Source organism: Muntiacus reevesi, chromosome 18 (genome assembly GCF_963930625.1).
Source record: "Muntiacus reevesi chromosome 18, mMunRee1.1, whole genome shotgun sequence".
NCBI classification, from domain to species: domain Eukaryota; kingdom Metazoa; phylum Chordata; class Mammalia; order Artiodactyla; family Cervidae; genus Muntiacus; species Muntiacus reevesi.
In genome coordinates, this window is record NC_089266.1 from 9,301,057 (window position 1) to 9,322,189 (window position 21,133).

Here is a 21,133-nt window from a genome sequence, read left to right on the forward strand (position 1 = left end):
CACGGGGGTGTCTCCAGGCCCTGCTCCCCTTCACTCAGCTCCTCTGAGAGTCACCTGAGCCCTGTCTCCGCCCATCACCCTGTACCAATTGACTGTGAGTGCTTGGGCTCTCAGTCGTGTCCGACTCTTTGTGACCCCATGGACTGTAGCCCATCAGGCTCCGAAGTCCATAGGATTCCACGGCAAGGATACTGGAGTGGGTTGCCCTTTCCTTCTCCAGGGGATCTTCCCGACCTGTGGGCAGGTGATGCCTAAAACGGGACCTTCCTCTCCACCCCCCGGGAGTCAAAGAGCGGGAAGACACCGTCTGCTCCTCACAGAGGTCCTGGCAGGCTAGCCCCTCTCACCCAGGCCTTGTCTCCCATCCCCGCCTCCCCTAGCCCCCTCTGGGTTGACGCGGTCCTCCACAGCCGCTCTCCTGGGCCTTGGCCCCCGTCCCGCACCTGAACAAGGCCTTTAAGTTCTCTGGCAGCTCCGTGCGCCCGGCGTACCCCGGGTTCATGGTGATGAAGATGCCGACGGTGGGGATGAGACTTATCATCTCTCCCAGGAAATTAAACGTTTTCTTCTTGGCCCGAATCGCATCTTGGACACATTTTACCTAAACGGTTGGTACACAGATGGGTTCATGCGGGAACAGCAAACCTCGGTGGGCTGGATGGAGCTTCGTTTGCGCTAAGGCATGTGAGTGGCTGTGGATTTGCAGAGGACTGCCATGATCTTTTTTTTTTTTTTAATTAAACTTTGATACAATTGTAGATTCACATGCAGTTGTAGTAAAGAACAGAGGGGGATCCCGTGGGTACCTCGCCAGCGCCCCCCAGTGGTGACCGCGGTGCAGCATCACCACCCGGACAGCGACGTGGAGATGACGGACATTTCCGTGACCTCAGGTGGAGTTGTCCTTGACAGCCACCCCCACCGCTCTGCCACCCCACTCTCCCCTGACCCCCTGCAACCAGTCATCTACTCCCATTTCTGTGATTCTCTCATGAACCTTAGTAAGCAGGATGGTACAGTATGTCATCTCAGACGGGCTTTGGTCACTCAGCAAGATGCCCGGGGGTTCCTCCAGGTCGAGGCTAATCCTCGTTATCGAGTGACGTTCCGCCCCCTAGCCGTTTTGTGTGTCTGTTCCCGCTCCAGCAGTGACCCGTGGGAGGGCTGATTGGTAGCCATCCCCACATCAGATACCCGGCCTCAGGTGAAATCTGAATTCTGGGACCCTTGGCGCCCGCTGAGCAGCCGCAAACCTCCAAGCCACCACTGGAGGGCGCCCTGTACCCACGATTAAGACCTGCTCCGAGTCTGAGGCTCCCAAGCAAAGCCCCGGACTTTGGACTTTCCCGCCAGACTGGTCTGCGGTGAGTGCAGCTCACACCCCAACTGGGCGGGCCTTGGAGATGGGACCCCTCCTCCCCACCACGTGGAGCCTCTTCTGATGTTCTCTTCCAGTTCTTGCTCCTCCATTTCAGTTCACAGAGCTCCGCATAATTTTCCTGGGGTCTGTGCACTGACTTTGGAGGTTGGGGGGGTCCCCAAGGCAGCAGTCAGCACTGCGAGTCCAGGGGCTGCTGACTGCCCCCATCTTCCCTTTGTCTTACTGGCCTCTGGTCCCAGGGCTTGAGGATACTTCTGTGTCTACATTAAGAGGGAAACAGCAGTGGAGGAGGCCAGCTACCCACACTCACCCCTAATCCTGCCAGCAAACCCATTCTAGAGATTGGACAATGGAGGCATGGAGAGTTTAAATAGGGCCCAGAACTAGGCAGCCTTGCACTCCATCATGGGTATTCCCCAAATACCTGGGCACACTTCCTCCTTTCCTCCCAGCACTCTTGTCTGATTGACAAGCTCCTGTGCATTCTTCAATGTCCAGCTCCACTGGGAACTGAAACAAAGCCCTCTGTCCTGGACCCTAGGCAAAACTGATGATCCCCTCGTCTGTATTCGGTGACAAGTGTGCCGCTGTGTCTGACCCTTCTGTGTGCCCCACCAGACTGCGGGCCCCCGAAGGACAGGGCTGGGGTCCCGCTCACCTCTGTGCCACACCCCCACTCAGGCTGACCTGACCCTACCGGAAAGCTGAAGAGCCCCGAGGCGGGAGGGCAGCGGGTTCCCAAAGGTGACCCAGAGGCCGCACGGGGCCCCTACCTGTACGGCGATCACAGACAAGACCTCCACGGAGATCCGATTAAACTCGTCGAAGCAGCCCCAGGCTCCGGTCTGGGCCAGGCCCTTGTAGATATTTCCGCAGGACTAGAAAAGGTGACAGGAGAGAAGTGAATATTGGAGAGTCCTGCCAGGGGCCTCCACTTGCCCTCTCAGCTCCTGCCCAGGCTGGGGAACTTTGGGGCCCCTGGGAGGCTAGAGGCAGGTCGTCCACTCCCTGGAAGAGTCAACGCTACATGGGGCCAGGTGCCAGGAAGAGCCCAGATCTTCCCCGGGCTGAAGGCTTTGCCTGGACTCAGATAAGGCCATTTGTGTAAAATTCACCCTGGCATTTTCCACTAGCACACAAGGATGGGGCCTTCCCTCTAAGGCAGAGGGGACAGACTCAGGCCCCGGAAGGATAAACGGAGTGATTCTTCAGTGTTTATACACAGGATTCCTTCTAGGAGGATCCAACTTCAGATTTCGCTTCTCTGAAACCCAGGAGGTTGGTGTGGGCTGTGTCCTTGACAATCAGAGGGGGCAGCTGTCCCCACCCTCAACCTCAAGATGGGGTCCCCTAGACTGTGGGGATCCCATGGGGATGGGGTAGGGCATGCTCACGACCTCAATGCCCCCCAACCCTTCCCACCAGAGGCTGCTTTGACTTGATCTCCACGGTCTTCTTTTCTGGGCCCTTTAAGAACTGTGGCTGTGCCCAAAGCCTCTAGTGACGGCAGGGACCTGGCCCCTCCCCAGGGGCCACCCCCTGCCCCCTCAAAGGCTCTCACTCTCTCTGGTGCCCCCAGTTGCTAGGACAAGCTTGGGGTGTAGGTTGGGAGGGGTTGCCTCCCCAGCGGGGCAGAATGTTGGGGGGCGGGTCTTGTCCACCCTGGGATCCTCTACCAGACATGCTGGTCATGCCCAAGAGGCCAGCCAGCAGTGTCCACACGTCCAGGGGTCACTTGGGGAGTGCTGGCTGCGGCCGCCTGAGGGAGGGGAATTCAGGCCCCCCTGGACGTGGGATGTGTACCTTGTAGTCCATCTGCTCGGAGCAGTTGAAGACGTAGACCATGGTGCCCAGGGCTCTGCCCAGGTCCTTGGTGGTCTCTGTCTTGCCGGTCCCGGCGGGGCCAGCGGGAGCTCCGCCCATGATCAGATGGAGGGACTGGGTCAAGGTTATGTAGCATCTGTAAGGGATCTCCAATCACCCTGTGGGCGTCAACCCCAGGACTGCCCGCTTTCTTTTACCGTGGGTCAGTGACACGCCCTGAGGCCCAGGCTGGCACCAAAGGGAGCTCAAAGGGGCAAAGGAGGACTTGTGATGTCACCAAGGAGCAGATGCTGTCCTGCTAGAGCAGACACTGTGTGAGGGCTGAACCAGCCACGGCATTAGGTGGGGGGCAGGCACTGCCCGTCCAAAGTAACAGCCACATCACAGGTGCTGAGGATCTGCCCTGAGCAGCCGCTGGTCTGAGTGCTTTTTGGTGTTACATGATTCACTTGACCCTCAACAAGCTGCCGAGGATGTATAAAACATCGTCCCCATTTTGCAGGCCCTCAGAGAGGCTAAGCAACACCCCTAAGGCCACACAGCCGAGGTCAGAGTGAGGGAATTAAGGTCTGGGCTCCCAAGGCTGGGTGCCTGGCAGGCGGCAGAACTGAACCTGAATGCAGGTCCCCCAACCCAAAAGCCCGGATCCGTCAGCCTCAGCAGGGGACATTTGGGTCTGACGGTGCAAGGCTGCATGGGGAAGAGCCCAGAGAAAGGGTGTGATTCCCTCCCCTGCGTTGTTCACTGCCGGGCGGGAAGGCGGCAGGGGTGGGTCCTCACCTGTCCGTGAGTGGGGTGATGACCAGCCGTGGCGTGTTGCCCAGGTACTCATACGAGTACTGGATCTGGGCGTCGCAGATGTTGGCAAAGCAGTGCTTCCTCTCCTCGTCCCAGCGGTGCCGAAGCTGGGACTGCCAGGTGAAGGCCTGGGAGCTCTCCACCTGCGGGGGGAGCAGGCTGCCTTGCCTCCAAGCGGTCCCTGACCCTGGGGTGCTCCCGGCTCCCCGCTCCTCCCGAGGAGCCCCCGTCAAGCCTAACACCACCTTCCCACTGCTGAAGCAGGGGCACTTCTGATTGGGCTGCTCGTCCAGTGGCTTACTAGGGGCGAGACTGAGGGGTGAAGGAGGGGGTAGTCGCTGCCTGGAGTAGTGTCACCCCCCGCCCCACTGAGGAAGCAGCAGTAACTGGGGCGGGGGATGTGGGCTGCAGTCCTGAGCCCCAGGCTCCCACCCCAGTTCCTGGCCCCTCCCGGCACCCATGCCTTGGCGGTGATCATCTTGGCCACCACGTCCCGGGCGTGGACATCGATGGTACAGATGGTCATGATCTTCATTCTGTCTCCCGCGTTGAGGTTTCCAATGAGCAGGGTGATGAGTGCATTCAGTTGGCTGATCTGTGGGAGCAGACATGCCTCCCTTGGACACAGCTCCAGCAGTGGCCTCGGGGTGGCCTCCAGGCTGGGCGGGTCCCCCCGGGCACTCGGGGACTGCCCCTCCCCCATGGGTTATCAAGGAGCCACTAAAAGTGGTGTAGATGAAGATCTGAGGCCGTGAAAGATGGCAGATAGTAAGTGAAAACAGGATTTTAAAACCATTTGGATAGTTACATATTTTTGCCTAGGAATTGATTATATGTACACTAGAAGGTTAGCTAAGAATCTGTTGACAGGGTTATATCTTTCCTTTTAGACATTATTTTTGGTTTCTGAATTTCTAAACAAGAATCTCTCAAAAAATCAAATCGACATAGAGAATTAAAGCCATGTATTTCTAAAGTGGTTACTCGGGCAGAACAACTGTCGCCAATATTTGGCTGCTTTTGACTCAGAGAAACGGCAGTGTCTCAAGGGAGGACCTCACAGAGCAGGTGCTTCGGATGGACATGGGGTGAGGGCCACACCTGCTTCTTGTTGTAATCTTTGATGGCATTTTCGTAGCCTTCCTCCAGCCTGGCAAACGCCAAGCCCACCTCGGTGGTCCACCAGATTTGGGTGCACGTGAGCGCGATCTGAAAACAGAGGTGGGGCCCCAGTACCCCGCCACGTGAGCACATTTTTCTGTCTGATGGAAGAGTTCACACCAGTCAAGGTGGCTCTTTGCCACCAGACTGGGGCTAACCCAGGACGGGTAAGCCCCATCCACCCCTCCCTGCCTCTCAGAGCTGCCCCGTCCACCCAGCTCGGACCTGGGCGGGGTAGTCAAAGATCCACTGCTCCCTTGGCTTCTCCTCGTAGGTCACCACGGCTTCGGGGATCTCGTGGCGGAGCGTGGCGCACATCCTGTCCAGCACGCGGTTCAGCCAGACCTCCACCTGGGGATGGAGCCATGGGACCAGAGAGGGTGAGCACGTCTCATCCGACAACTTGCTCTGATGTTTACGAAGTAAATTACCACTTGTCCTCATCCTTATCATCATCCCAGAGGGTAGAAATGCCCAGGTTTTCTGAGCAATAAGAATGCCCTGCTGGAAAAATATGTTCAGCAAGCCCAGCTGTACCTGCAAAGCTAGTTGCATTGGGCGTTCGTGTGCATATACTGTGTCTAAACACAGAAGGGAGAGGGAACGAGAGAAAAAGCTACAGAAGACGGTCTATGTCTGAGCCCACGAAGTGGTGCTGGTATCCTGGGACCGGGATCTGTCCCCTGGGCTCTGCTGCCCATTGTCCCAGGCGGATTCTGACCAGCAGAGCCCCACCTGTCCCCAAGTGCATTCTCTCAGGGTCTGAGATTGTCATGCAGACAAACTGGCCGATGAGCCTTGCGTGTATTTTGAAATACAAACCTGCAACTAGTTGCCACCAGGGGGAAAACACCCGAATGGGATAATCAGGTTGGTTTTTCTTTTAAGCTATTGACAGAAGCACAGTGCAGGCAGAGCTCGCTGTCGTTCAATGGTTATGTCTGTAAGTGGTTAAGTGTGGGAAGCATCTGAACAAACTGATGAACGGATCCTGCTGACCCTGTCCAGCCAGGCACTCTGAATTCAAGTTGTTGGAGCTTGAGTTTTCTCGCATGAGATTTTTAATCCTCCAAGTCAATTTACCTCCAAATTGCACTTTGCTTAGGCAGAATGTAAGAATTGATTTGGATGCTTGTATAATACTTGGGCAAAGAGATGGGGGAGAGGGCAGCCAGGAAGCTTGCTGTCAGCAGGAGAGAGCAGCCTCCTGGACTGGGGAGGTGGGACAGGGGGCTGGGCTGCCCAGGGTAAGGGGAGCCCTCTGCTAAATATGGAAGCTGTAAAGCCCATCGTGCTGACCAGGGACGAGAACTTGGCAGGTGTGCATGGCACCCTCCAAAGTGGTCCCCTTGACATTAATAATAATAAAATGATAAAGATTTAAGGGCATTAATAAATCTGTTCTCTCCCTCCCTTTTTCCCCCTTCCTTTCTCAGGTCACCTCAGACTGCATAGGTAAGGCTGTGCAGGGACTCCTATGAAGACGACCCTTAAGCATTGGTTCTGAGAGGCCGAGGGAAGAGGAGAGAGGGTCGGTCACGGCTGCTGCTGACACAGCCTGTCTGTGGCCATGCGGTCCCGGCCACGAGGCGCTGCCATCCCGGGGGGCAGTGCTCTGCGCGTTCCCGCGGCGGCTCGCACCTGCCCCGAGAGGTCGCACTCCTGGTCAAAGTCCACATACTCGTCCTCCTTGCTGTACATGCCCAGGCCGAACTTGAGCGGCTTCCCGCTGGCGTCCAGGTGGAACTTCAGTTTACACAGGCTGTCGAAGAGCTTGGACAGGTGGCGGCTCACCTGGATTTCGGGGTCAGAGTGGGAGGACGTTGGATTTTGCAACCCAGGGGTTCGCAGGCGGATGCCTGTGGCCTGGGTCTCCCTCAGGCAGTCTTAAACATCATTTTTTTTTTTTGACTTATGCTCCGCCCTGACCCCCTCGCCTCTGGGATGCTGATTAAACACACTTCACCAACACAGGAAACAGCAAACACCGCTTGGTCAGAACCTTCTGAATGTCTGTTTCTTTTCCCTGAGAAGGTTCTGTCCCGGGGGGCACAGGGCCTATGCCCCTAAGTCAGTTGCTCAGAACCTAAACTGTGGGCTGCCCTGGGGCTCCCATACCGTGCATCTGCAACCCCATGATTAAAATATGGTCCCCTCCCTTTGCCCGGATGCTCGCCCTCCTCTCTTTTAGAAGAGGAGCCTCGCGGGAACTTTTCCTCCCAATGTCTGGGGTTTAGTAAGATGAGCGGCTTGTGTCTTAGAAATGGGCATCTCACCCATTTTCCAGAGCACGAGGATGGAGCCCAGGGTGAGAAGGGTGGGCTCTGAGAATGGTCCCGGGTCCTTCTGTCACGGCCCGGCCCCTGGGTGGTTTCTGGTGTGGACCACCTCTTGGACACTCCTCCAATGTCCTGAGGCCCCCCGGACATGGAGCCTGGCACCCCTTTGGACCATCAGGGGGCCACCTACCTCCACAGGGTCATTTCCGTTGGAGAGAATGTCCAAGAGGTCAGCTGAAGAGACAAAGTAGAACCTGGGGAAAGCCAGTCTTTTCGTCTCTAAATATTCGGCCAAGGCCTTTTCGCACACAGCCAACCTGGGGGCAGGGAATGAGGCTGCTGAGTCCTGTTCAATAGAAGTTCTCTTCCAACCCATCCTTCCATGCACTGGATAGACAACCCTGGAGACACCCAGGCTGTTCACAGCCGTGGTTTAATTCAAATCTTCCAAGCGGACACGCTCGTTCTCAGCCAGCCCCTGCACTTGTGGATGTCCCCAGGCAGGAGGGGCTACAGTTTAATCTCTGCCATCGCGGCTTCCTCTGAGGCTAAAGGCAGGCTCTGTGGCTAGGGTGGCAGGAAGTGGCAGGTGATTCCAGGGAGAGGATGTGTTAACCCACAACCTGGGGGTTTCCTGGCCTGGCCAGCGGGGTGGGGGGGAGGCGCATGACTTGGGTTTCTACCACAGTGAAGCCCCTTGTCTGGACAGGTATGGGGCCTACCTCTTCTTCAGGTCCTCAAGTTTGTCATAGAGGCCAGGTTTGTTGGTGGCTTCGACCACATTGGGTGTTTTCACCGCGTCTTCCATCAGGGCCTGGGAGGAGAAAGGGACCACCATGGCATCACGAGCCCTGTTTGCACCAAGGGAGCCATGTCCGAAAGTGCCCAGGCAGGAGCCAGAGAGCTGTGCTCACCTTGAACTCCAGGTCGATGTCATCGAAGCTCCTGGAATCCTCCGGCAACTGGGCGCGGATGTCTTCGGAACCAATGAAGATGCTCTCTAGGTGGCTCCAGGTCCTCTGGACCTCGAACCAGATGGAGATGACCGAGTCCGCCGTGGACAGCTTCTGCTGCCAGCTGGTCACCTCCTTCAGGAAGTGGGACAGGTACTTGGACATCATCAGGTTCTGCAGCTGCACCTGGTTGTCCTCCAGAGTCTCCACCAGCACCTCGTCTGACTTGAGCATCATGGTGCCCGTCCGTGGGTGCGGCTCGTGCTCAAACTCCATGGTGGACCAGGTGCCGTCCAGGGCTTTCAGCACCTTTTGGAGGAGCAGAAACCAGGTCAGCAAGAGTCTGGCACGAATCACTAAAGAGGACCCAGAGTTTCCTGGAACATGGAAGGAGGCCCTGCTCTCCGAAAGCCAAAATGTTCATGCCAACATTATTCACAATGGCCAACAGATGGAGACAACCCAAATGGCCCTCAGTGGATGAATGGAATGACAAAATGTGGAGTATGCATATAATGAAGTGTTATTTGGCTATAAAAAAAAATGAAGTATGGACACAAGTTACAACATGAAGGAAACTTAAAAACATGCTCAGTGAAAGAAGTCAGACACAAAAGCCCATATAGTATATGTTTACGTGTATATGAAATGTACAGAAAAGGCAAACCTATAGAAGATAAGAAGCAGTAGGTTAGAGCTGGGATGGGTGGAGGTGTGAGACGATGGGGATATATTAGCTAAAGGGTCTGGGTTTCATCCCTTTTTGAGGAGATGAAAATGTCCTAAAATTGACTAATTCTAATATGTGATGGCTGTACATTCCTGTAAATATGCTAAACGCCATTGAATTGCATACTTTAAATGGGTGAATGGGTAAGTGATTTATAGCTCAATAAAGCTGTTAAAAAAAGAAAGCAAGCCCAACGGTGACCATTCAAACTCAAAAAACAGATGAGGAGAGAGGTTTGAACTGCGAATCCTCTAGCATTTTCACATGTCCTGGAATGGCCCTAGGTACCAGCTGATGGCCGGCCCTCCTGACCACTGCCCACCCTGCTCCGGCCCCATTCAGCTTCTCAGAAGGCAGAGGCTGAGGCAGGATGGACCACAAACAAGGGTGCTTCATGGAAAGAGAGTTCAGTCAGGCGTTAACTGGGGCTACATTAGTTTCAACCATACATCAACACATTCAACAGGCATCAGGCTGGTGGGTCGGTTTCAGCAGCATCCCATATAAAGCGCACTTCACTGTCAACAAAGGATACCTTTTCCATCCCAGACTCCTTCACAGCCTTGTCGACAATGTTTCGGACCTCGTCCTCGTATTTGTGTAGGTTCAGCTGGAGTAAATCTGCCAGGGTGGTCTCATCTGACATTTCAAATTTCACCTGCAGAGGAAAAAAACAGGCACATTTCACATTCGATTACATGTTCTCCAGTTGAAGGACACCTTTGCCCTTCATGTAGAGGCTGGCGAGGAACCTAGGCCGTGAAGTGGGTGTTGGGAGCTCTGGGACTCGGGCAGACACTCCTCCAGGCCCCGGCTCCCCGTAAAGCTGGTAGCAACAGAGCCCCACAGTATTTGGTTGAAGAGTGTCCCCCCAGACTCATGTCCATCGGAACTTCAGAATGTGACTTTACTCAGAAATAACGTCTTTGCAGCTGTTAATGATCTTGAGATGAAATCATCTCAGGTCAACTGCACAGACCCCAAACGTGATGGCCGGTGTTTTCATCACAGAAAGGAGAGGGAGGTTTGAAATGCAGAGGAGGCCGTGTGGCCGTGGAGGCAAGGATGCGCTGGACGCGGCCAGAAGCCATGGGCCGCCTGGGACCACCGGAAGCTGGGAGAGGCAGGGGAGTGTCCTCTCCTAGATGTTGGAGGGATCATGGCTCTGTTGATTCCTTGACTTCAGGTTTCTGGCCTCCAGGCCACGAAAGAATACATTTCTGTGGTTTCAAGAGCCCCGTCATGTGGGGCTTTGTGACCGCAGCTGCAGGACCCGATCCATCTAGGGTAGCTGCCATGTTAGTAACAGGTGTGGCTGAGTCACAGGTACTGTTACTCTGGTAACAACACCAGGTATTTGCATGATGTCACCCAGTCTTCAAATCTTTCTCGCTGTCACACAGACATTTCCAAGCCTGAATTCCAAGCCTGCCACAAAAACTGGTTTGACCAACTGATGGAATTGAGTGTTTCTCAATCACGGTTGGGAAAATACCTGCCCAGGTCTCAACAAGTCCTCGGTGATGCCCAATTCCTGGGATGTTTCTGTTGTTTGTTGATCACTGTCTGGAGGTCTCTCCCAGGCCCTGGATGGGAGCCTACTGGCCAGTGGCCTTAGTACTCGAGACAATCCCTTCTGCTCGCCTGTTTCTCCCCTCCCCTCCCCAAGGCCCAGGCCACACCCCACATGCTCCTGGATGCTGGTCCCATGCTTCCCTAACCGGGGAGGTGGCTGCCTTCTCTGCACCCCTAGAACTGCCGCTGAGCACCCCACTCGGCCTCCCAAACACCATGGCCTGTGCTGTCTTTCTTCCTCTACTGCCCTGAGAGCAGGGCCCGTGTCCTCAACCTCTCTGCTTCCTTGACATCTACCGGGGGCCTCTGCAGAGTAGCCGTTCCACAGAGTTTTGTTCAATGTTTGCTGACAGTGGGGATGGTCCTATTTGCCTTCGGTGAGTGTCAAGGCCAGTGCCCCTCCCACTCCCCACTGGGGAACATCCCTGGGAAAATTTTGACACTAGGACCCTGTGTTCCTGGGGTACATGGGCGACCCAGGGCTGTTCCTCCACCCCAAACTTCCTGAGCCCCATGGACATTCACCGTTCATGCTACAACCAGTACTGGCTGCATAATTTGCAGGGCCTGGTGCAAAATGAAAATGATTGGATCCCATGTGAAAAAGTTATTAATTAAGGAAATCAAGATGGTGACAGCAGAGCCTCTAACCCAGCTTGGGGCCACCCTGAGCCTGGAACCCTGTGTGACATCCTGGGGCGCGCATGCGTGAAGCCAGCTTTACCAGCGTCAGCCCCTCACTCCCGCAGCGAGTTCCCGAGGAGCGTTGCCCTCTGCCCCGTGTCAGTGTGGTACCTGGGTGGCCTGCATGAGCTGCTGCCAGTGGCGGTCCCGGATGGCGGGGTTCTGCAGCTCGCTCACGGCACGCAGGGACGTGATCATGTTCTTCACGGTGTTGTCCAGCCCCACGAAGGCGTCCCAGCTCTTCATCTCCTTGTCCAGGGACCTCACGTCCTTGGCGAACTTCTTACAGTCTATGTCCATCTGCTCCACGTTGATGTTCTTCCACTTGGTGGTCTTCCAGGCATCGATGCTGGTGTTGACCTGAGTTGGAAAAATGCCCACTGACTCCTCTGCTGGGGACGGTTCAGGAAGGCACCCATGCCACCTTCCTGCCATTGCTCTTGGATGGAAAAATCCAATGAGGAGTCTCCAGCACCAAGGATAGAGCTTGGTAAAGTGAGCGGATACAGCCGGGGAGGGGTGGGGGGAGGGTGTGGAGGCAAGAAAAACCTCAGTTCTACCACGACAGATTCGGCTTAAAAGTCAGCAGTTAAGGGAGATTTTTAGCAAAACATGGGCTTTGTCACTGCTCACCAGGATCTTATTCTGTCCCACATCTTGGTGAGGCCAACCAATGGAATGTGGATGACACCTGTCACTTGGGGGCAGAGGCACTGAGTTGCCAACGCTGGACCCACAGTCCCTTCTACCTGCCTCGGCAGCTGTGGAGGGTTTGCCTGGAGCTGGAGTGTGGACTTCGCATGAATGAAAAACATGTGTCTGTGGTTAACTACACAGAGGTGTTGCTTTTCAGGGCTGTTTGTTACTGCAGCGTAACCTAGCTTACTTGTTGTTGTTTAATCACTAAGTCTTGTCTGACTCTCTGCAACCCCAAAAGACTGTAGCCCGCCAGGCTCCTCTGTCCACGCAGTCTCCCAGGCAAGAATACTGGAGTGGGTTGCCATTTCCTTCTCCAGGGGATCTCTCCAACCCAGGGACCGAACCCAGGTCTCCCCTCATTGGCAGGCAGATTCTTTACTGCTGGGTCACCAGGGGAGCCCAACCTAGCTTACACCGACAAAGACACACCAGAAGAAATTCCACTCATGACAGGATGGAACAAGACACAGGCGGTACCGGGGGACCACCCTACCAAGAGTGGAGACGGAAACCCGAGGAGCTGCGGTCTTAAATTTGGGGTGGGCTGAGAATGGCTTTGGAGTTGGATGGGAGTCCTGGAGGGGGTCAGAGGTTGCTGACAGAGGCTTGGGGCAGAACGGCCTGGTCTTGATAGATGTTCTTGTCAGACAATGACCAACAGCTGGGGCGTTGACAAGAGACTGACTCTGCAAATCCCGAGACTTGAAGCATTAATCCCCACAGAAATCGATGGCCCTTTCTGGTTTTAAGTTTAAGCTGCTCCTGGATCCTGTTATCGTAAAAGTACCCTAGTTCGTTCATTTTGTCAATTTCTCTTGCAACACCCTGATGGGACATGCTTATCGTTATCTCCTGGGAAAAGTAACCTGCATTCTTGAGTCTGTGCTAAGTGTTATTTATCAAGGGACAGTGCTGCTTTGAGTTGACTTCACTTATTGCTCAGTCCTTGCCTGGAGAATCCCAGGGACAGAGGAACCTGGCGGGCTGCCATCTATGGGGTCGCACAGAGTTGGACTCGACTGAAGCAACTTAGCAGCAGCATTGTTCAGTCAGGTCACTCGAGCACAAGAGACTTGAATTCAGTGAGCTGCCAAAAAAGAAGTATCGAGAGGCTTTGATGGATTCTCTCCCTTTGGCGGTGGTTGTGATGGAGCCTGTGGCTCCAAAGATTCTCTCCCACTCCGCCCTCTATGAGAGATAGATAGATTCAGCATGGTCAGGATACAGACATTTACATTATCTTACTAAGATATAATCTAAAAAACAAGATACATGACAAGACAGGGCCTGCTCCTGGGCAGGGAAGAAAATACTGCTGCCAGGAGGAGAATCCTCCCCAGATGAGCTCACAGAGTAGATTCAAGTCTATGTGTAGTCTGAGAGTTTTCTATCTGAAGAGAGGAGGATTTGACAGATTCCGAAGTTCATTCAAGTGCACAAAGGAGAAGAACTAACACAGACTTAGAGAAGGAACTTAAGGTCACGGTGGGTGGGGAGGGAGGGATGCGCTGGAAGTTTGGGGTCGACAGGCACACACTGCTGTATTTAAAGTAGATAACCGGGGAATTCCCTGGTGGCCCAGTGGTTGGGACGCCACGCTTCCACTGCAAGGGGCATGGGTTTGATCCCTGGTCAGGGAACTAAGATTCTGCATGCCACACAGTGTAGCTAAGAGATTAAAAAAAATTGAAATCAAGGCATTATCTATTAAAAAAAAAAAAAAGACAGACAACCAATAGCGACCCCCTGGGAATTCCTCTCAATACTCTATAATAACCTAAATGGGAAAAGAATTCAAAAAGGAGCAGATACATGTACATGCATAACTGAATCACTTTGCCCGACACCCAAGACACAGCATTGTTAACCAGCTATACTCCAATAAGAGCTTTGTAGGTGCCTCAGTGGTGAAGAACCCGCCTGCCAATGCAGGAGATGCAAGTTCAATCCCTGGGTCGGGAAGATCCCCTGGAGGATGAAATGGCAACCCACTCCAGTCGTCTTTTCTGGAGAATCCCATGGACGGAGGAGCCTGGTGGGCTACAGTCCATGGGGTCGCAGAGAGTCAGACATGACCGAAGCAACTTAGCACGCATGCACACATACTGCCATAAAATAAAAAATTAAAAAAAAGAGAAGAACTAAAATATTTTTGGAAACAGAGGAGCCAAGAGGCAAGACCATGGGGAACTCACTCATGCCCTTATGCTGTGGACAGTGCGTTGACCCTGCGGTGGAGAGTGAGGCTTCCTACTCTTGTGTTTGAGAAGAGGGGCTGCCTCCACCAACCATCAGAGGTGGGTGTCATATGGTGGGGGGATAATGGGAGCTGCCCCCTCTTGGTGCTGGGATGCTGCCCTTGGACCCCCTCCCACCTCCCCCTCCCTCCCCCTGCCCCACCCTCAATACCGCCCACCCGCCCCCAGCCAGATGGCCCCTCACCATGATGATCATGTCCCAGAGCTCCTTCAGCAGGCGGACCTCTTTGTGACAAGCCTTGAGCTGCTTGTAGTCCGGGACGCTGACCTCAAACAGGCTGCCGGACTTGCACAGCGCCTCCATGATGCTCTCCATGGCTGCGATGCTCTTTTGTTGCTGTGGGCATGAGAGGAAGCTGGTGAGCGGGGTGCCCGCGCTCAGCGGAGCCTTCCCCGTCTGCCCCCACCCCGTCCCAGCCCAGTGACCCTCAGAGCCATTGGCCCACTGCACACAGGAAGGCAGCAAACTTTCTAGCCGGGGGAGCAGCGCCCTCTCCATCCATCCCCCAGCCACCCCCGGCTTCTCTGATGGGGCCTGGAGGGGAGGCCCCATGGGATGGCTGAGCTTGCATGTCTGTGCACCCACACACACACATGCGCCCGCGCACACACACACACACACACACACACACACGTGTGCTCGGCCCCGAGGCTGGTCCCAGCGAGGCTGTGTTTCTGGACTCACGAGAATGACAGCTTGAGAAAAGATGGGTCCCCAGAGTTATCACCCCATCTCCTCCTTGAGCAAAAATACCTTATTGAGGGACTTGTAGGGGTCAGGGTCGCTGAAGCTGAACGGGGCTTCTTGCCTGAACTTTTCTCTGAACTCGTGCTGCTTGAGCTGCGGGAGGACCACGTGAGACGCTCAGGATCCCGGCCCAGGGCCCGGTCTCGGTGGGTGCTGCACCCCGCCCCCGCCCCCCCAGGCCACGGTACCTCGAACTGCTGGCACTTCCGCCTCAGGATGCTGACCTCGTTGGCCTGCAGGGGCGACACGTTCTGCTTCACCTGGATGGCCAGCTTCTTGGTGTTTGTCCACTGTTCCGGCAGCTCCTATGCAGGCAGAGGCCAAGGACCACTCCCTTTTCTGCTCTTTTTGAAAAAACCTTCTAGTGTGAGATCACTACGGACTCACGGGGAGATGCAAAAATATCACAGGGAGGGACTTCCCTGGTGGTCCAGTGGCTAAGACTCTGCGATGCCAAGGCAGGGGGCCTGGGCTCAATCCTTGGTCAGGGAACTAGACCCCACGTGCCACAACCAAAGATGCTGGGTGCTGCAACTAAGACCCAGTGCAGCAAAATAAACCAGTAAATAAGTATTGGGAAAAAAGTAGCACAGAGTCCTGGGTGCTTCCCCACAGCTGACATCTTATACAATTAAGGCTCGATAGCTGAGCCAGCATTGGACCCTGGGGTGTTTCTGTTAACAGATGACGGAACTTGTCGGTTTTCACCCTGTTTTAAGCTCATCCACATGCACGTGTGTTGTATGTGTGCGTGTGAGTGCACGTGTTGTAGGCAGGCGTAGTCCTAGGCACTTTTGTCTCATGTAGAGGCTCCCATAACCCCCACCACAATCCACATACATCACTGTTGGTCACCACGAGGGAGCCATCCTGTGTCAGCCTTCGCGTCAGCACCCACCCTGCCCATCCCCGCAAACCTGGGCAGCCGCTAACCTGTCCTCCATTCCTGTAGTTCTGTCATTTCAAGAATGGCTTTAGCAATCAGATGCAGTTCTGTATTTTCCAAGTCCTCCACACTTGGGCAAATATTGTACTTGCCATAAAATATTTTAAAGACAAAAATCCCAGCCCCTAATCTCTTTGCCCACAAGCAGGCATTGTTTCACTTTCTTCTACAATTAACTAACAGTCTTTGTTGGCAGTGGCATGGCTCAAAGGTTTATCAGAATTTTTATCAGCCCACTTGCCCTGTCCATGGCCCCGGAGCTCCTGGGCCTGGCCATACACACTTCAAATCCTAGTCCTCACTGAGCCCTGGGCGGGGGGAGAAGGGGCCAAACACAACGTGCTCTAAAGCAGGGACTGGGCAGTGGGAGAGGTCACCACAGCCGCCCACACCATCCTGTCACTCCCTCTGCTGCGGGTCTTGGGCCCTGGCTGGGGTCAGTGTCTCTCGGCACAGGGAGTCAGGCCTCTGTGACCAGACACAGAGTCAGGGCAGAGGAAGGGAGCGGGTGGAGGCAGCCAGGTCTGGGAGGAGACAAAGCCCAGGGGGGCGGCTTGACCCTGCCTGCAGGACCCATCTCCTGCATCCCTCCCTCCCTCCCTCACCCAACCCCCAGTCACACACACAGCTGCATCGGCACCAACACTGACATCCTACAAATCAGCCGTAAGTGCCGGGCTTCTTCAAGTCCCTGCATCCCCTGCCGTGGCCCCTCTGCTCCACGGGCATGAAGCTGGCTGGGCGCCTTCTCTTCCGGGGAGCTGGTCTCTCTCAGCCTCGCTGCTGGCCCCTAATCTTGGCAGGACCTCTGTGGACCCCATTCTCGGTCCACTGTCCCTCATGCCCAGGCTCCTGCTGGACTCAGGAGGAGGCGTGGGACATGGAAGCATTTCTAATCCATTGAAATGCCAACTAAACGCAGGGACTATTCCCTTCCCACCCTTGGGAGGCAATCTCACTGTCCCCTCATCTCTGGAGAGCCTTGTCCTCCCAGCCCACCGTTCCCCGGGGATCTGAGGTCTAGAAGAGGAGGTTTGGCCCGCAGGCTCCAGGTCACAAGAGCCTGCCCTCTGGCCCTGCCCCACGGGGCTCCAGCTCCCCCAACGGGGCATCCGAGGCCCATCTACCTGCAGCTTCACGTGCGTCTCCTCGGGCATCTCCTCCCCGTAGGACTTGAGGAGCTCAATGGTCTGCTTCAGGGGCTCAAACATGTTGTCCGTGGCCGTCTGCCTCTCCTTGACCTTCATCAGATGCCCCATCACTTCGACGAGGCCGTCATAATCTCCCTCCTTGACGGGCTTTGTTAAGCCCATCCTGGCAAATTTCATGAAGGCTTCCAGGTCCGCAAGGCTGGTGGGTGCGAGGCTGCATGTGATGGGTGCCCCGCTCCAAGGGAGGGTCATGTTCCTGCCTGCCTGGCACCCCATGTTTCACTAGCTCAACTGGTCAGTGAGTCCTGGGTAAGGTCACATCTCAAGGTGGCCTTTGTGGGGGCCTCCTGGGTGGAAGAGTGAGATTACACATTCTCGGAGCTCCTGGCGACTCCCAGCCCACCACCGCCTGTAACTGCACAGGTACCACCCTCGAGTTTCATGCCAGGCTTCCCTGCCCAACTCGGGGCTCCTAAAGGATTCCTTGGCACCTGTTGGTCAGACATGGTAAATGCCCAGTAAAGAAGCAACGACCAAGGGACCAGGGCCCCCACTCCCTGCCAGGTGACACCTTCCTCTGGGACCCACCCTCTGTGGGGCTGCTGGTCTCTAAACCTGAGCTTCAGCTCCACACCCGGCTGGCTGGGGATCCTGGCACAGGGCTCTCCAGGGTGTGGCCAGCATCAGGCCAGTGGGGGTGGGAGTGGGCCCGGGGCAGCGGTCCTGGCGCCCACCTGTTGATGACGTGGTTGCTCAGGTGCCGCTTGAACATGAGGCTCCAGCGCTTGATGGTGTTGAGGAGGGCCTGCTTGAAGGGGCGGCAGTCACACTGCAGCCAGCCGTTGAACACCTTGGTATTGTCGCACTTGGACACCTCCTCATACAGCTTCTCGTAGGAGTCGATCTGGGAGGCAAGGACCCGCTCAGCTGCTGGGCTGCTGCGGTGGGGCCAGCAGAGCGTGTGGCAGCCGGGGAGGCCCTCACAATGCGCTCCTTTCCTTCTCCCAGCACCAGCTGACAGCCCCTGCGGCCCAGAAGTCTATCGCCGAACGCGGGATACAGGCTGTCAGAAAGGGACGCCGCCTGGCGAGGCCAACAGGGCTTCTGAAGGAGGGCACGACTAAAGTTCCAAGGGGTGCAAGGGGTCCCGGGCGCCACGGGGCATCCTTGACTCAGCCGGCTTTGTGCTGCTGCCTGTCCTCGAGGCTGTCAAGACTGGCAGCCAGCTGTCTGCCCCCACCGTGTTGTGGCAGAGATTGTGTCCCCCATCCCACCCCACCCTCCCTGTGGCTGGACCACTCTCACCAAGCTTCAGGAAAAGACATGAAGGTCTGTAAGCTCATTACGTTTTCTCGTGTTCTAATGTATATATATTTTGGCCACTTCATGCGTTTTGAGGGATCTTAGTTTCCTGACCCGGGAGCAAACCCAGGAAGAGTTGAGTCCTAACAGCCAGACCACCAGGAAATTCCCATCATGCTCTACATTCCTGATGCTTTGGCATCAGTGGCCTTGCTGACCCTGGAGGGTCAAGCCCACCCCTAGTCACAGGCTGGCTCATTCCTAGAGATGGCAGACAAGCCCCTCCCCCAGGGCCATGACTTGCATGTGCAAACAATGAAGCAGAGTCCACACCCCAATTTTTACCACCCGCTCTCACACTCTAGGCCACTGTCTACCTGCCCTAATCACCACAGGGCAGGTACCTGACAGCCGGAGACAGCCCATACAGCCCTGAGGCACTGAAATGATTCAAACTAGCTCATCTGAAGCCAGCTTGTCCTGCCTTGCTTGTTCCTCCCCAAGAGGACCCTAGCGCGAGTTCTCGGTCGCGCTTTCCCCTCATTCTCTGTCTCCTGACTCTGGTGCCCCGCTGGCGACACCCGTGGCCTGGAGAGCCCCCTCCTCTCGGGAGCCGTGGGTCACAAACCCTCTTTTCACGGTGGCTGTCTGCTGGCCTGTTGGTCTCTCCATACGTGAATAATAATAATAAAACCTACATTAAAAAATAAACGTGCGCCCACGTTTTCAATCAAACCCAGTGCCCCTCTGCGGCAGCGGGGGCGGGGAGGGAGTGGTTGATTCCAGAAGCGAGAAAACCAGCGGGCAAGGTGCACACGCACCTGCCGCTGGAACTGGGTGAGGGTGGGCGGCGTCTTGGGGAGGGTCTCCTCAGGTCGGCCGTCCAAGTCCTCCCGGCTGATGGCTTGTCCGTAGGTGAGGAAGTTCTTCATGAATTCCTGTGGGTCGTCTGTCCACAGGTAGGAGTAGCGCTCGAAGGAGTCCTGGTACTCCTCGGCCTCCTTCATGGCGCTGATGACCAGGTTGGAAATCTCCTCCCGCATCTCTATGAGGTCCGTCATGTCTTCCAGGTCGGTCTGCAGGTGGACAGGAGGGGGACAGATGGGCGAGGGCTTTGCCCCATGGTCTCCCTGATCTGGAGAGTGGCTCCCTGTTGGTTCAAGCATCGCTAACCTCCCGAGATGAGGGGAGGGGACACCTGCCCATTGGCGACACTCTCCCACATGAAGGTATGCCGGACGTGACTTTTTGCCTGGCAGACCCCAGGAAGACTCACCCATAGCTTCATTCATTGAGTAGTTACTCACCTGCTGTGTGCACACGGTGGGAGGGGGCACTGGGAGGGTGGACAGGGCTCGCGGGGGTGGGGACAGTCCAGGACGGGGGTCACAAGTTTATCAGTGAATCAAAAACTGAGTCTTCACGACTCTCATCCTTGTATTCAGGTGTAGCAGGGAGGAGGTTGGGGGACACCCCCTGAGGAAGTGATCGTTGGTCTGAGAGCTGATGGACGGGAGGTGAAGAGCAAGAGAAACAGCAAAGGGCCTGCGCTGAGAGGAGGCACGTGTTTGAGGACCTGAGTGGAGACCACATGGACGGCTGCAGCAGGAGCAAGGGAGGCCCTGGCTGGACAGGGCCTTTTGCATCTCAAGAGAAAGAAATCCAATCCAAATTGGTCTTAGCGAAAAGGTAGCGATTGGCTCCCATAAGTGGAAAATCTCAAGGTGGAGGGTGTGCATGAGACATGTTTTTTAAAGTTTCTATATCTTAACAAGTATTGTCACCTAGAGAATCCCATGGACAGGCGCCTGGGAGGCAGCAGTCCATAGGGTCACACAGAGTCAGACATGACCGAAGTGACTACGCAGCAGCAGTAAGTAGTTTTAGCATCTTAAAAAAATCTTGCTGGGGATTCCCTGGCAGTCCAGTGGTTAAGGGCTCAGCACTCTCACTGTTGCAGGCCCGGGTTCAATCCCTGGTCAGGGAACTAAAAATTCCACAAGCTGCCTGGAGTGGTGCAAAAGAAGAAAAAAAAAATCTTGCTGGTTGGGGAGAAACTGCCCCCCCCAACCGCGGCGCAGGGCCAGGCGCTTCTGAGAGAGCAGAGGGCTGGGATGCAGGCACGCCTTTCTTATGCAAACCAGCCAAACGCCCAGTCACCTCCTTCATCTAACCAACCCTCATATCGCAAGCCCATGTTTCCCCTGCTCCATCACCCCAGCACCAGGTACCAGATAATGGGAGATGACCCCGGGGCCCGTCTGGAGCAATTTCCCCAGCCCTACCAGCCTCTGGCCAGGGCTTCCCTCCATCCTCCTCCTGACCAAACCTGCTGCTCCCCACTTGGCCCCTGCATGGCCAACCGTACCTCTCCTTTCTTGGGGAGCTGTGGGCAACATTACCTTTTCTATCAGTGGCACTGACCTCTCTCTGGAGTCACTCAGTTGCCTCAGTAAATTAAAATCTTGCAAATGAGACCAGGGCGGGGTGTGCACAGCCTGGGGTGTGGCCAGGTCACTGGGACCCTTACTCTGCCTTGCTCTGTTCTGCTACATCACACGAGGACCCCAGGGCAGGTGGAGGAGCCCCAAACGTGCGGCCCTTCAGATTCTAGAGCCACATGTTGGGCTCTGGCTCTCATCGG

General features: G+C 55.5%; 1 protein-coding gene across 1 annotated transcript in view; it reads right to left on the reverse strand.

The window, feature by feature from the left end:
• Positions 1–21,133, reverse strand: part of DNAH17 (dynein axonemal heavy chain 17) — a 93,137-nt gene that overhangs the window by 46,826 nt on the left and 25,178 nt on the right. The window contains exons 19-37 of the mRNA XM_065910306.1: positions 19,311–19,565; positions 17,922–18,091; positions 17,164–17,386; positions 15,279–15,395; positions 15,097–15,183; positions 14,527–14,679; positions 11,497–11,745; positions 9,662–9,784; positions 8,358–8,705; positions 8,166–8,257; positions 7,634–7,760; positions 6,806–6,958; positions 5,390–5,515; positions 5,105–5,212; positions 4,467–4,598; positions 3,986–4,146; positions 3,185–3,341; positions 2,155–2,259; positions 444–601 (exon numbers count right to left, since the gene is read on the reverse strand). Coding sequence (XP_065766378.1) covers positions 444–601; positions 2,155–2,259; positions 3,185–3,341; positions 3,986–4,146; positions 4,467–4,598; positions 5,105–5,212; positions 5,390–5,515; positions 6,806–6,958; positions 7,634–7,760; positions 8,166–8,257; positions 8,358–8,705; positions 9,662–9,784; positions 11,497–11,745; positions 14,527–14,679; positions 15,097–15,183; positions 15,279–15,395; positions 17,164–17,386; positions 17,922–18,091; positions 19,311–19,565 — 3,044 coding nt within the window. The remainder of the gene's footprint in view (positions 1–443; positions 602–2,154; positions 2,260–3,184; positions 3,342–3,985; positions 4,147–4,466; positions 4,599–5,104; positions 5,213–5,389; positions 5,516–6,805; positions 6,959–7,633; positions 7,761–8,165; positions 8,258–8,357; positions 8,706–9,661; positions 9,785–11,496; positions 11,746–14,526; positions 14,680–15,096; positions 15,184–15,278; positions 15,396–17,163; positions 17,387–17,921; positions 18,092–19,310; positions 19,566–21,133) is intronic.